The 14,631-nt window shown below is 63.8% G+C and overlaps 1 protein-coding gene across 1 annotated transcript; it reads left to right on the top strand.

Moving 5' to 3' along the window:
* Positions 1–7,527: 7,527 nt before the first annotated feature.
* SCRT1 (scratch family transcriptional repressor 1) lies at positions 7,528–12,886 on the top strand. The gene is made up of 2 exons (XM_036303534.1): positions 7,528–7,988; positions 9,823–12,886. The coding sequence occupies exons 1-2, from the start codon at positions 7,874–7,876 to the stop codon at positions 10,773–10,775; spliced, it is 1,068 nt and encodes a 355-aa protein (XP_036159427.1). The 5' UTR covers positions 7,528–7,873; the 3' UTR covers positions 10,776–12,886.
* Positions 12,887–14,631: the final 1,745 nt, after the last annotated feature.

Below are 14,631 nucleotides of genomic sequence, written 5' to 3'. Positions count from 1 at the left end.
AATCGGCAACAGGATGGGGCACGGCCGCAGGTCCAAGCCTGTGCCCCGAGGTAGACAGCCCCAACGTTCCTGCCGCAGAGCTGGAGCCCAGGGGTCGCCACTGGCTGGGGTGGGACCGCGTGTCTGTGTCTGCTGGGACCCCAGGCCACGTTTGCTGGTCCAGGGGGTGTTTCTGCCTCCCGGGTGCTGAGAATGGGAAAGGCTGTGGGCCATGGGGACCTAGGAGGAGTGGTGCCTGGCCCTGTCCACCTGGTTCTCTGGGTAAGCATTCTCCCTCACGGCCGTGCTGGGGACCCAGTCTTTGTGAACTGTGTCTAGCGAAGTGTCCCTGGAACCAGGACCAGCTGCACAATGTGCAGGGCCCCGTGCAAAGTGCAGGTGCGGAGCCCGCTGTTACACAGTTAAGCATTTCCATGAGACTGGCGGGGCCGGGGTGTGCAGTGGGTGGGGTGTCGTACCTACCCTGGAAGGTTGCGAGTTTGATTCCAGTAGGGGATGTGCAGGAGGCAGCCTACAGTTGTTTTAGTCTCACATCGATGTTTCTCTCTCACTCCCTTCCTCTCTCTAAAAAAAATCAATTTAAAAAACGGCGGGGGGGGGGGGGGCCTAACCGGTTTGGCTCAGTGGATAGAGCGTCGGCCTGCGGACTCGAGGGTCCCAGGTTTGAATCCAGTCAAGGGCATGTACCTTAGCTGCGGGCACATCCCCAGTGGGGGACGTGCAGGAGGCAGCTGATCGATGTTTCTTGCTCATCGATGTTTCTAACTATCCCTCTCCCTTCCTCTCTGTAAAAAAATCAATAAAATATATTTAAAAAATAAAAACTGGGGTGGGGACCTTGAGTGTGGGCTGGATTTAGTGACTTACTTCCAAAAAATAGAGCAGCAATGCCCGTCTGGCAAGGCTCAGTGGTTGAGCAAGGACCTATGAACCAGGAGGTCATGGTTCGATTCCCAGTCAGGGCACATGCTTAGGTTGTGGGCTCGATCCCCAGTGTGGGGCGTGCAGGAGGCAGCTGATCGGTGTTTCTCTCTCATCCATGTTTCTAACTCTCTATCCTTCTCCCTTCCTCTCTGTAAAATCTATTTAAAAATATAAAAATAAATAAAGTGACTTCCCTGTTGTTCTGTCTCTCAGCATCCTTTAATTAAAAAAGAAATCTTTCAGCACACCAGTTGAAAATTGCTGGAATAGAGCAGAGAAAAGGAAAAAAAAAATGTACGTTTATAGTAGAAACACTTGGCAGCCACCATCTTAACCACGTGACTGAGGTAGGTAGCATCACCAGTGGCGGCTCACTCAGGAGGACCGGCCCTCCGCTGGGATGCAATGACCACCTCACCTCTGCCTCCTCTCCCAACCCAGACCCTCGGCTAAGCACAAGGACATCAGACACACCCCAACTGAGGGGCATTCTACAAGGCTGACCAGTGCCCCTCAAAATGGCCAAGGTCACGAAAAAGAAGGAAGACTAAGAAACGGAGCACAGGAGACAGAGACACCGCCCTGAGTGCCATGTGGCACCTCCAGAGCCGCTTACTGATGCCCTTCTCGCGCCCTCCTGGCCGCTGTGCTGTCCAGCTCTACATTCCCTCCTACGTTGGCCATAAACCCCAAAGCCTCTGCGTGCCGCCTCTGTGGTACGACTTCTGTACTTTCCTTCCTTTGCGGAGAGTAGATTTTCATCTGGGGTCCTTCTGCCTGTGCAACTTGTGCAGGTCACCTGGTGGTGCGTTCTTTCAGCTGCGGTATGTCTGCAAAGTCCATGTGACCCCATCTCTTTTTTAAAATAGTTTATTGACTTGGAGAGAGTGGGAGAGGGAGAGGGAGAGAGAGGGAAACATGTGAGAGTGCAACATGGATTGGCTGCCTCCTGCATGCCTCCCATCGAGGATCGAGCCTGCAACCGGGCATGTGCCCTTGACCAGGCATCAAACCAGCAACCTCCTAGTGCATGGAAGGATGCCCAATCAACTGAGCCACACCGGCCCAGGTGCCCCCATCTTTTTTAAAAATTTTACTGATGGATTGATTTCAGAGAGGAGGAAGGGGGAGAGAGACTGATTTTGTTGTTCCCCTTATTTGCATTCATTTGTTGATTCTGGTCTGTGCCCTGACTGGGGATCAAGCCCAGAACCTTGGCTTATCGGGTCAAAGCTCCAACCAACTGCGCTATCTGGCCAGGGCCTGACTCTGATTGGATTGCTGACTCGTGTCCTCGTTTTGAGTAGTTCTCCTGGCCCTGTGAACGCCTGGTGACTTTTCACTGGGGGCCCAATGTGGACTTTACACTGTTGGGCTCCACATGGTGGTGTCTTCCAACGAATGGAAGGCACCTGAAGTTGGCTCTGCAGCTCAGTTTGCTTGGAAACAGTGTGACCCGGCCTTGGTTTAAGCTTTGCTAGGAGGTCTCAGAGTGTGGTTTTTGTTTCATGTTAGTTTCCCGCTCAGTGAAGAAAACCCTTGTAAATGCTCACCTGTCGGTCCGGTATGAGCTTCCCAGCCTGTGTGAGCTCCAGGGGCTGTTCCTGCTCACCCTTTCAGGTGGTTCTTTCCCCAGGCTCTCCTCACACACCCCTCCCCTCTGGCCTAGGGCACACACACACACACACACACACACACACTATGGTGGCCTCAGGACCTTTGCGCAGGTGTTTCCCTCAGCACCCTCCATGCCTGTCTCCACCCCAGGTCCTTCTTCTCCTGTTTCATCATCCAAGCCATCACTGTCCACTCCTTGTCCTGGGCTGGACTGTGCCCTCTAGGAGCACCTGCTGCCCTGGCCCTGAACAAGCGCTGCAGAGCACAGGGTGTTCAGTGCAGGGTTGTAAGGTGACGGCAGAAATGGGTCCAGGCATGCCCACACCTCCCAGTTCTTGTTAACGGCACCTGCACCAGCCTCAGCGACAGGCCTGGCTGTGGCCTGGAGGGGGACCTCCGGCACCGGTGCAATGATTTTGAATCCTGAGCTGCATGCAGTGGGGAGGGGCTGCACAGAACCCCGAGTCCCGTTTCACAGATGGTTCTTCTGGGGCTGGTTTCAAGGAAAAGGAGATCCTGAGTGCTGGGTTTGAGATCGATCAATGAAGCTCTGGACTCTTTAGCAAGTCCCTGAGCCTCTCCTTTCACTCTTTAAATATATATATGTTTATTGATTTCAGAGAGAAGGAAGAGGGAAAGATAGAAATATCAGTGCTGAGAGAGAATTGCTGATTGGCTGCCTCCTGCATGCCCCCTACTGGGGATGGAGCCCATAACCCGGGCATGTGCCCTTGACCAGAATCGAACCCAGGACCCTTCAGTCCATAGGCCGACGCTTTATCCACTGAGCCAAACCAGCTAGGGCTGAGCCTCTCTTTTCTTACCTGAGTATTGGTGGTAAAAATCCCTGCTACATTCCTCAACTAAAAATGCACACTGTGGCCCTAACCAGTTTGGCTCAGTGGATAGAGCATCAGCCTGCGGACTGAAAGGTTCGCATTACCAGGTTTGATTCTGGTCAACGGCATGTACCTTAGTTGCGGGCACATCCCCAGTAGAGGGTGTGCAGGAGGCAGCTGATAGATGTTTCTCTCTCTCTCTCTCATCGATGTCTCTAACTCTCCATCCCTATCCCTTCCTCTCTGTAAAAAATCAATAAAATATATACATTTTTAAAAATGCACTCTGTGTGTAGGTAACTATATTACCTCCAAGATCTGCCAGAATCAGCAGATGAGGGGCTGCCCATCCACGTGGCACCCAGGACACCAGGACTTCCAGGAAGGCAAGACACCCCACCACGCATTCTGTGTCAGAGAAAGGCTGGGGTCGGCGGGTGTTGAGGTGTCAAGGAGCCAGGCCAAAGGAGGCTCCTAGCCAAGGGAGGACCAGGAAGCCAGGGAGGGAGCTATACAGGGGCGGGCCCTCCAGGCTGGGCTGGGCAGAGCCTCACAGGCAGGAGGAGGTTGGAAGGTGACCCTAGGGTCCACAGTGGGCACACACAGGCTTACCGGCTCTGTTGGAGCATGATGCTGGGGACACAGACTCAGAGTCTCTCCCTTCAATATGTATTTTAAAAATATATTTCTTTGTTGATTTCTGAGAGAAAGGGAGAAGGGGGAGAGAGAGAGAAACAACAATGATGAGAATCATTGATTGGCTGCCTCCAGCAGGTCCCCTACTGGGGATTGAGCCTGCAACCCAGGCATGTGCCCTTGGCCGGAATCGAACCCGGGACCCTTCAGTCCGCAGGCCAACACTCTAATATCCACTGAGCGAAACCAGTTAGGGCTTCAGTATGTATTTTTAAAATTGATTTCAAAGTGGGAGGGAGAGAGAGAGAGAGCTAGAAACATCAATGATGAGAGAGAATCATTGATCGGCTGCCTCCTGCACACCCCACACTGGGGATCGAGCCTGCAACCCAGGCATGTGCCCTGACCGGGAATCAAACGGTGACCTCCTGGTTCATAAGTCAACACTGAATCACTGAGCCAGGCCGGAGTCTCTCCCTCAAAGCCTAGCCTTTCAGCAACAGGGGGCCTGCCCTGGACTGCAGGTGGCACACCCAGAAGCGGAGGGACATAAAACCAACACTGCATCCCTCCCATCCCACAGGGAGAAGGGGCCGGGCCCAGCTGCACCCGGACTGGGGAACAGTCCCTGAGGCTGGAGGCTCGGTGGGCGGCCAAGCACAGCTGGTGTGTCCAGGGCACTGGAGTGTCCTGCAACCAGGCTGGGTCCGTGGGGGCATCCAGGAGGTGCCGGGGGACCCCACCTCCTCTCCTGCAACAAAGCCCCTCTCCCCTGGGTCTCCTGCTCTCAGAGGGCGAGGCTCAGGGTGGCCTCCCAGGGCGGAGGGCTGAAACTTTCCCAAGTGTAAGCATCAGCCGGCCGGCAAGGCTCAGTGGTCGAGCCTGGACCAGGAAACCTGTTGGATTCCCGGTCAGGGCACATGCCCAGGTTGCAGGCTCCATCCCCAGGACAGGGCGTGCAGGAAGCAGCTGATCAATGATTCTCCCTCATTGATGTTTCTATCTCTCTCTCCCTTCCGCTCTCTCTAAAAATCAATGAAAACATACTTGAAAAAATGTAAGAATCACCAACTGTCCCTTCCCAGCCTCTCCTTGCTGGATCCTAGGACTGGGGCACGGGGACCTCGGGATTTGCGTGGGGGGTGGTGGTGGTGGTGGTGGTGTGTTGTAAAGGCAAGGAGGCCCAAGTAATTGACGCGTGTGCGCTCCACACCCAGGTGGCTCCGTATTGATGGCCAGGGCCTGGGCCCAGCTGCCCTCCCCGCCGGGCTCCTCCAGGCGTGGAGAGTCCCCCCCCCCCCCTCCCGGAGGAGCCAGAACCAGGGCCCGCACAGGGTCCCCTGGGGAGCACTGGCCGCGGGACCCATGTGTGGGAGCTCTGACGCCTCCTCTTCCCAGAGGGTTGGAGGCCGCGTGGTTGCGGACATGGACTGAGAGGCAGGGACGTGCACAGCTAGCGAAGGCAGAAACCCAAACCGGGGGAGAGCGAAGGTCGATCCAAAAGCGGTGACGAGGGAGGGACAAAGGACAGGGACCCAGCGGCAGGAGGACTGGGGTCGGGGTGCAGCTGGGATGGAGGCCGATCGTCCCGAGGAGGCTGGGCGCGCGGGGAGAGGGGCTGAGCCGGACACGTATCGCCGGCACCTGGAGGGTTCGCCCCATAATTAGGCTTCGGTCCAGATGGGCCCCCAGTCCCGCAATCAAAATGCTAATTGGCCCTGGGTCTCCGGCTGCGCCTCGGCCGGCCCCCCGGGAGGATGCTAGTCCCCGCCCCCACCTCGGACAGCTCCGGCTGCGGCTCCGCGATAAGGGGGCGACTGCGCCCCGCCCCCGCCCCTCGGGAGCACCTGCCACGCAAGATGAATGTCCCGCCGCTGCCACGGCCGGGGTCGCGGGCCACAAAGCGGCCTGGCCCGAATCCACCCAGCACGGCTCTGGGGCGGAGATGCGGAAGGAAGCGGGGCGCCGCGCAGGCGGCGGCGAGGCGCTGAGCTCAGCACTCTCCGCGCGCCCCCGCCTGCGCGCCCCCGCGTGGCCCGCCCGCCGCGCGCTTCGGGGCCCCACAAGGTCACCGCGCGCACCGACAGGTGCACGCGCCGCAGGCTCGGCCTCACCCGGCGCTGCCCCCGCAGCCACCCCTGCGACCTTGGTCGCCGAGAAAGTGGGCCGCAGGGGGACCCGAACCCCCGGGCCCCCATGGGGGCGGAGACAATGGCAGCGCCGAACCCTGAGAGGGGACATATGTCCCCGCGCGGCCATTGTGCGGCTCGCACCCCCCGCCCCGCACCCTCGCGCCCCACCATTGGCCACCGGCCTAACGTCATGGGGGCTGCGAACCCTGGGCGGGCGGCCGCGGGAAGGGTATCCGCCTGGTTGCGAGGCCGAGGGGGGACTGGGGGAGTGGGGTGAGCCGCAGCCGCGCCGAAGGGCGGAAAATCACCAATAAGCAAGGGCATGGCAGCCCCTCTTCCCTTCCACAACCCGCTCGCTGCGCCCCGCTCGGGGACACAGACGGGATGGAGGGAGGCCGCTCCAGCGGGCACGGGGTCAGCCCGGGTGACCGGGTGGCAGGGAGACACTGCGGCACAGGCGCGCGCAGAGCGTCCACACTGCGCTTTCGCTGCCTCAGCATCCGCTCCCGCGCCTCCCGCCTCCCCCACCCGCCCCCGCAGATCCCCGGCCTCGGCATCTGAAAGCGAGGTCGTCCGGCCCAGCTGCCTGGCGTTCCTTCCCGAAAGACCCCAAGGCCGGGACTCGTGGGTCCCAGGCCGATCTCCCCCGCTCCCCCCACCCCGGACAATGCCGCCGACCGCCGGGCCTCCATTCCCGGAGCTGCACGGGGAACTTCACAATGCGGGAGCCGCGGCATTCCGAGGACCCTTCCCAGGAGGCCTTGGCGGGCCGGCCCCGCGCAGCCATTTCCGTCCCGCGCCCTACCCCTCCCGCAGCTGCTGGGCTTTAAAAGCCAGAGGCTGGGCCGGGCCGCAGGCAGAGGCGCCGCGGGCGCAGGAGGCCAGGCTCAGAGCTGTCCGAGCGCCCAGCCCCGCCCCCGAGCCTCGTCACTCCCTCCCTCTCTCCCTCGGCCCGCCCTCCCCGCGCACCCCTCCCCCCGAGGACCCCCGCCCCCCGCCCGCCGCCAACGCCGCCGCCGCTCGCTCGGGCTGCAGAACAATAAAGCGAGCCTCCCAGAGACCCCCGCCGAGGACCCCCGCCCGGCCGAGGCCCTGCGCCCGCCCCTCGCCGCCCGCGCCGCAGAGCGCGCCGGGTCGCTGGCCGAGGTGCTGGCCGGGCCGGCGCTGGCCGCGGTGCTGAAGCTGCCGCCGCTCCCGCCGCCGCGTTCTCCGGGCCCGGCGCCGCCGCCCCTGGGGGCATGGGGGGCCGCTGACTGAGGCTCCGCCGCGGTGGCGGGGGGGAGGGGACGGGGGCTGCGGAGCCGGGCCAGCCCTGCACCCACTCGCAGCCTCCGGGCCCGGGACGGAGCCGCTCCCCCCCTCCCACCCCCAAGCCTCCTCCCCCGCCTGTCCAGGGGCGGCACTGCGGGCTGGGAAGCCGGGACCAGAGGAGGGAAGGAAGGGAGGAAGGAAGGGAAGAAGGAAGGAAGGAAGGAAGGACGGAAGGAAGAGGAGCGAAGAGAGAAGAGGGAGGGAAGGAAGCCGAAGAGGATCCGGAGGAGCCGAGGAGGAAGCGCCGGAGGCAGGAGGCCAGAGGACGGCGCTCGCTCGGGCGGCAGCTCCCGAGGCCAGCGTGGGGATCCGGCCGCCTGCAGCGCTGCTGGATGGTGACGGGGCCTCGCCGCGGCCGCAGCCCCCCCACGCCCCGGCTCCGCAGGCCCGCAGCGCCGGAGTCCCGCAGAAACCATGCCCAGGTCCTTCCTGGTCAAGAAGGTCAAACTTGACACGTTCTCCTCGGCGGACCTCGAGAGCTCCTACGGGCGCGCCCGCGGCGACCTCGGCGCACGGCTGCAGGAGAAAGGTGGGCGCCGGCCGAGGCCGGGGCGGCCTGGCCACCAGCTGACGCTGGGAGGGGTGGAGGGGCAGGGGCCCCAGAAAAGAGACCCACGGGAAGCAGACCAGCGGGAGGTGGAGTGGACAGAGATGGGGGTTGGGGAGAGGCAAACGCAGGGACAGGCCCGAGCTGGCCTCAGGCCCAGCAGGGGCCGTGTCCATGCCAGAGAGAGGATGGGGAATTGGGGTCGGTACCAGCAAGTGCCTGAAGGTGCACAATGACCTGCACCACGGCCCAGGCGGCGTGGACACCTGCTGACAGACAGGACCTAGGAGTGCATGCAGACCCACACCCAGAAACCCAGGCCTGGGCGTACTGCCTCTCTGCTTTGGCGACCCCTCCAGAACAGCAGGATAGGGCCAGCAAGGGAGTTCTGTGAGCTGCAGGGAGTAGGCACGGGGTCCAGTGGGGACTGCCCACCTGTCAAGGAGACGGCACTGGCAGGGGCGGCGGCAGCATCCTCCCTGCAGCCAGGGTCAGGAGGAAGGAGGTGGGTAGGCAGGCGGTGGGCAAGGGAGGCCCAGAGTGCTGCGAGGAGCTGGGGAGGCTCTTTGTGTGAGGGAGCCCAAGTTCAAGGACAACTGTTAGCATGCGGGCGGCCAGGATGCCAGCACACGGGTGGCAGAACCAGTGTGACCTGCAGGAAACAGGAGCCTGTGTGTGTGTGCCTGTGTGCGCCCATGTGACTGCGTGTGGCCATGTGACTGTGCGTGTGTGTGACCCTGTATGAGAGTGTACCTGCCTGTGTGCCCCTCCAAGGGACCCTGTGATTCGGGGGCCGCTGTGCACCCATGTGACCGGCGACCCTGGCGGAGCTCATGTGAGGTGGGGGGGGGCTGCATGTGTGACCTCGCATTATAGGGTGATGCGTTCCAGGATCAGGGGACCCCAGGGTTGACAGTGGCTGGTGTCCCCCTGAAGAGCAGAGCCTGCATCGTGTGGGGTGTGCACTGTGACTGAGGTTGTGAGAACCATCTTATGCCTGAGAACTGCAGTTTCCAGTATGAATGCCAACCTGCCTGCAGCTTGTCCCTGAGAAGGTGTCCCCTGGTGGACACCTGCCCGGGCTGCTGGCCTGGCTTAGGGAGGCCCCCACAGGGGTTAGGCCTGGGGGAAGTGAGTGGTGAGGAGCAAGGTAGGACCCAGGGGTGCAGGGTATAGCAAGGACTGCGGGGAGGAGCAGATGGAAGGAGGAGAATAGGGCTGGAGCCAAAGGGGTCACATCCAGGGGTCCAGGGCCTGGGGCCTGGGGAGATGAGAGGTGGTGCGAGTGAGGGCTGGAGGGCCTGCGGGGTACAGGGCTCCAAGGCTTGTTGGGGCCTTAGGGGACAAGAGAGGGTCAGCATCCAGGCTGGCTGCAGGCTCTGCCCCCCCCCTCCCCCCGCAGCCAGTGGGAACCCCCAGAGGCGGTGGTGACGGGGTCCCTGGGCGGGCAGCCCTGGCTTTGTGCGCTGCGGGTCTGCAGTGTGTTGCATAATCAGAGAAAACTGCTGAAGTGGGGAGAACCCGAGGGGGAGGGGCGGGACGGGGAAGGAGGGCGAGGGAAGCACCGCCCCTCCCCCCTGACCTTGAGGCGCTGCAGAGGGGGGCCTCCTCCTCCCGGCGAGGGTGGGGCCCTGGGCGGTGGGGTGGGGCCCAGCTGGGCTCGGTCTCATCTCTCCTCTCATCTCTCCTCCCCGCCGCCTCCATCCTCCCTGCCCCCTGGTCCCTCGGCCCCTTCCCCTTTGTCCTTCTCCTTGGACCCCGGTGTCTCCTCCGCTGCCCGGTTGGTTCCTGTCCTGCTGTCCGCCTCGGCTTGCAGGATACCTCAGCGACTACGCGGGGCCCACCTCCGTCTACGATGGCGATGCCGAGGCGGCCTTGCTCAAAGGGCCATCCCCGGAACCCATGTACGCGGCGGCCGTGCGGGGAGAGCTGGGCCCGGCGGCCGCGGGCTCGGCGCCCCCGCCCACACCGCGCCCGGAGCTGGCCACGGCCGCGGGCGGCTACATCAACGGCGACGCGGCGGTCAGCGAGGGCTATGCGGCCGACACCTTCTTCATCACCGACGGGCGTTCGCGCCGCAAGGCCGCCCACGCCAGCGCCGCCGCCCCCTCCACGGCCTCGGCTCTGGCCTCCGACGGCGACGGAGGAGGCGGGGCCGCGGCTGGGTCCCGCGCGACGGGGTCCGGGTCGGGGGCCCGGGGAGGCAGCGCGCGTGCGGGGGCTGGCCCCGAGGCGCGCGCAGGGCCGGGGGCCGGCGCCGGCAGCTCAGGGGGCCGGCACGCCTGCGGCGAGTGCGGCAAAACGTACGCCACGTCCTCGAACCTGAGTCGCCACAAGCAGACGCACCGCAGCCTGGACAGCCAGCTGGCGCGGCGCTGCCCGACGTGCGGCAAGGTGTACGTGTCCATGCCGGCCATGGCCATGCACCTGCTCACGCACGACCTGCGCCACAAGTGCGGCGTGTGCGGCAAGGCCTTCTCGCGGCCCTGGCTGCTGCAGGGCCACATGCGCTCGCACACCGGCGAGAAGCCCTTCGGCTGCGCGCACTGCGGCAAGGCCTTCGCCGACCGCTCCAACCTGCGCGCGCACATGCAGACGCACTCGGCCTTCAAGCACTTCCAGTGTAAGCGCTGCAAGAAGAGCTTCGCGCTCAAGTCCTATCTCAACAAGCACTACGAGTCGGCCTGCTTCAAGGGCGGCCCCGGCGGCGGCGGCCCCGCGGCCCCGGCGCCGGCCGCGCCGCCGCAGCTCAGCCCCGTGCAGGCTTAGGGCGGCGGCGCCCCCGTCGGCCGGGGTGGCTCTCAGCAATACGAGCCCCAGAGAAGTCTCCGCCGGCGCTCGGGGGGCGGGGCCGGAGGGCGGGCCCCTCCCACAGCAATAGGGGGAGGGGGCCCCACCCCGCTCGCCAGGGGCCTGGCCGGCCCCTTCAAGCAATAGGGTCCCCAGGGGAGACCCACCCCGAGCTCCCTCCCTTCCCCTCCAGGGTGCCCCAGGCTTTTCCCCAGCAATAGGGTCGAGGAGACCCAGAACCGAACCTCATCTTAGGTTTCTGAAGACGGGGGCGGGGTGAGGTCGGGAGCGCCCCTCCTCCCTCCTCGGCACCCCGGATCGCGTCGCAGAGACTCAGGTCTTCCCCACCCCTTCCCGAGCCGTCCGGGGCCAGGCCCGCGGCCTAGACGCCCAGGGAGCCGGTCCCTCCCCAGCAGCAGGCCCAGCAGGAGCAGGAGCTCGGCCCGCGGAAGCTCCCTGCTCCCCAGTCTTCGCTGACCCCCGGGAGTGTTAGGCGCGTGGGGGGCCGGGGAGGGAGGCGGACAGCGGCACCCTTCCCCCTCGGGTTCCTTCTGGGGCCTCAATCCGAGCCGCTCTCTCACCCTCGCCTCGCATTCTCTGCCAAATCAAATTCTTCCAGCCCAGCTTCCCGGGCTCTGTCCTCCATATCGAATATAATGACGCATATCGAATCGCATGGACTTCTCCGACCTCTCAGCCCCGCCCCCGTCCTGCCCCGGGGTCCCCTCCCTCGCCCCCGGGGTGTCCGCACTGGAGGACGGACTCCCGGGGCCCAGCAGGCAGGCCTGGGCGGCCCCCACACACCTCTCTGTATTCGCTTTGCGGGTAAAGCCCCCGGGGTGCAGATGCGTCGGGTTTTCCTTTCTGTATTTTACGTTTTATTTATGAACGGATTGCACTCGGGTCAGGGAAGGGGCGCTGAGGCGCATCCTTCCCGCCGACGCCCGGGGCTTGGGGTGTCCAGGGCCACGTTCCCCGGCCACGGGCCCCGCCTCCTGGGAGCCTCAGGCCCCGCCTCTCGGAGGCCGGTCCCGCCCCCGAGCCCCAGACCCTGCCCCACTCGGTTGCCAACTTTTCGCCCGTCTATGCCAAAGCCTCGGCGGCGACTCCGCCCCAAGGGCCCGCCCCATTGGCCGCCGCCTTTGTGACGTCACTGCATGCAGCCCCACCCCTCCTCCCGTCCCTTCCCGGGGCTGCCCGCTCCCTCCTCCTCTTAGTTAGTCCGAAGCCGACTATAGAGCAATAATGCGCACTGCATGCGAAGCTGCCGCCGCCTCTAGTTACTGAGAATCAGGTATCCCCCGCCCTCCTGCCCCATAGGCCCCTAGATCAGGGATGCTGCGCGGGGCCGGACGCGCAGCCTTTCTCCCCCTCCCTGCCCCCACCCCCCACGGCAGAGCCCGGCGGTGTAATGGTGTCAGGGGGTTCCCCCAGGACCCCTCCTTCAGTTGTTCATCACCCACTGAGCGGGCATTGGGTCCCTCCTATGTGCCAGGCCCATTGCCGAGTCTGCCAGGGCCTGGGCGACCTGCGGGGGTGGCCTATTTGTGACGGGGCCCAGCGCCCTGGGGTGTGCCAGGGACAGTGGTAGAGGCGAAGAGAGAGGCCGGATCCCTAAACCCAAATCCGCACCCCACCTTCCCACCCCGGGCCAGTGCTCGGCGCAGTCAGTCTCTGCCTCTGACTGGGGCCTGACTCGGGGCAAACACCAGGCCCCGAGGTTGCCCACATTGACCCCAGGACTTCCATGCCCTGGCTCTGCTGGCTCTGCCCGTGGGGACAGGGCCCCAGGCCAACCGGAAAGGTGCAGGCTGGTGCCTAGGACTTGGTCAGCCCCATCCCTGAGGGCCCCAGCCCCGCTGCCGCCCAGCTGCCTTCGCAGGCGCCCACCCGAGGGCCCAGCAGAGCAGGGCCCACATCCCCAGCCCCTACATCCCAGGTCGATGCCCACACAGCTCCCAAGCTGGGGCCTGCCCGCCTGTGCCGGGCACACTCGCATGCACATGCACACACAGGCCTCGCCTCCCCCCACGCCTGTCCACCTACCTAGGGAGAAGGCCGGAGGCAGTGGCCGCCAGAGCCTCCTGCTCCCCCCCCCCCCCGCCCCCGCCCCGCCGTGGAAAGCCATGGGCCCCCTCCTGCCCCCATAACTAAGCAGCACAATAACCGACTTAGCGAATTCAGGTAGAAGGAACGTTTAGGTAGCACCTATTTTGTACTGATTCTAAGAGCAGGGCCCGAGATGCGGGGGCCCTCGGGTGGGGGCTGTGGCCGCCGGCCCGCCCCGCCTCCACCCCCGCCTGCGCCCCGCCGCCTTGTACATACTCCCACCCGGAACAGGCCGGGATTTTTACTCGGGCCGCGCCCCTCTTCCGCCCCCGTTTGGGGCCGGGCCGGCCGGACAGACGGACGGACGGACAGACCTCCTTCCTAAGCACAATAGCACCAGCTCCCCGGAGCGCCGCACCTCCACGAGGAGAATAAACGCCACTCTTGATAGAACTGGAGTGTCGGCTGGTGTGTCCGGGGCTGGACCCGCACTGCAGGGGGTGCTGGCCATGTCGCCGGGTGGGGGCGGGTGGACAGGCCAAGGCAGGGCTCAGGGAGTGGCAAGCAGCCTGCTCACATGGCCCTGGGGGCACGCTGCTGCCTTTTGCTATGGTGCAACCCATGTCTGTGTCCACTCGTGTCCCCTTTTGCAAGACCGTCTTTATAAGCCCCAGGGGCAACCCCTCCCCTGCCCCCCAAGGCAAAGCATCTGTCACGTCTCCCGGGGCAGGTAAACTTCCTCTCTGCCAGGAGTTGGAGGAGCTCCAGCTTCCAGCATGAAGCCAGGGCGGTTCTAGAATGGCCCGAGTGGTCCAGCAGGGCCTGGAGTCCCATGACCTGAGGTGCCCCCACTCTCCCTGTGGTGGTTCCTGCTGCCCTGGCAAGCCCGGCAGCTGCCAGCAAGCCCTCTTGATGCCAGTGGAGAAAAGGGGAGTTGACAAGGGTGCGAGGTCTGATCCCTTCCTGCAGCCTGCTACCCACATCCTGACCCTCCGACCCAGGGGACAGGTTCCCCCATCCGAGGAGGCCTCCATGGTTCTGGGGAGGAAGTTCCCAGGGTCATAGAGGCTTCCACCAGCACCCACAGCCCCCTCAGCCTGGAGAGGACGAGTCAAGCTGAGGAGATGAGGGTGGGGGCTGTGCTGGGTGGGGACAGCCCGGGGACAGGGATCACCTGCCCCACATGCCCCGAGACACTTAGACAGGCAGGTATGAGCGGAGAGGCCCAAGGGGAAGCCCGGTCCGCCCACACTGGCAGGGGATGGGCCCACCCACATTCCCTCAGGTGGACAGCAGGGAGCCTGCCCAGCAGCAGGTCAGAACCCTGAGGCCAGCTGCTCAGGGTGGGGCTTACATGGGCCCTGCTCCTGGGGGATCTGAGGAGGTTCCTCCTTTTTGGTGCATTCGAAGTCCGTGCCTTCCCACTGGCTCCTGGCCCTGCTTTCCTGGCCCTCAACTTCAAGGTGGGAACCTTGGCTTCCCCCTCCCCCATCCATCCCCCCCAACCACCCCTCCATCCCCGTCCATTCTGGTCACCTTCTGTCGCCACTTGCCAGCTGACTGCTTGCAGCTGGGATGTGGACATAGTTATTAGGCCACCAACACGATCCTTCACTTAAAAAAAAATTTTTTTTATTGATTTCAAAGGGGAGGGGAGAGGGAGAGAGACATATCAATGATGAGCCCTAGCCGGTTTGGCTCAGTGGATAGAGCGCTGGCCTTCGGACTGAAGGGTCCACGGTTTGATTCCTGGTCAAGGGCACATGCCCAGGTTGTGGCTGAATCC

The sequence above is a fragment of the Myotis myotis genome, unplaced genomic scaffold (assembly GCF_014108235.1).
Source record: "Myotis myotis isolate mMyoMyo1 unplaced genomic scaffold, mMyoMyo1.p scaffold_m19_p_38, whole genome shotgun sequence".
Taxonomy (NCBI): Eukaryota; Metazoa; Chordata; class Mammalia; order Chiroptera; family Vespertilionidae; genus Myotis; species Myotis myotis.
The sequence above is the reverse complement of the archived record's forward strand: the minus strand, read 5'-3'. Positions and strand labels throughout refer to the sequence as shown.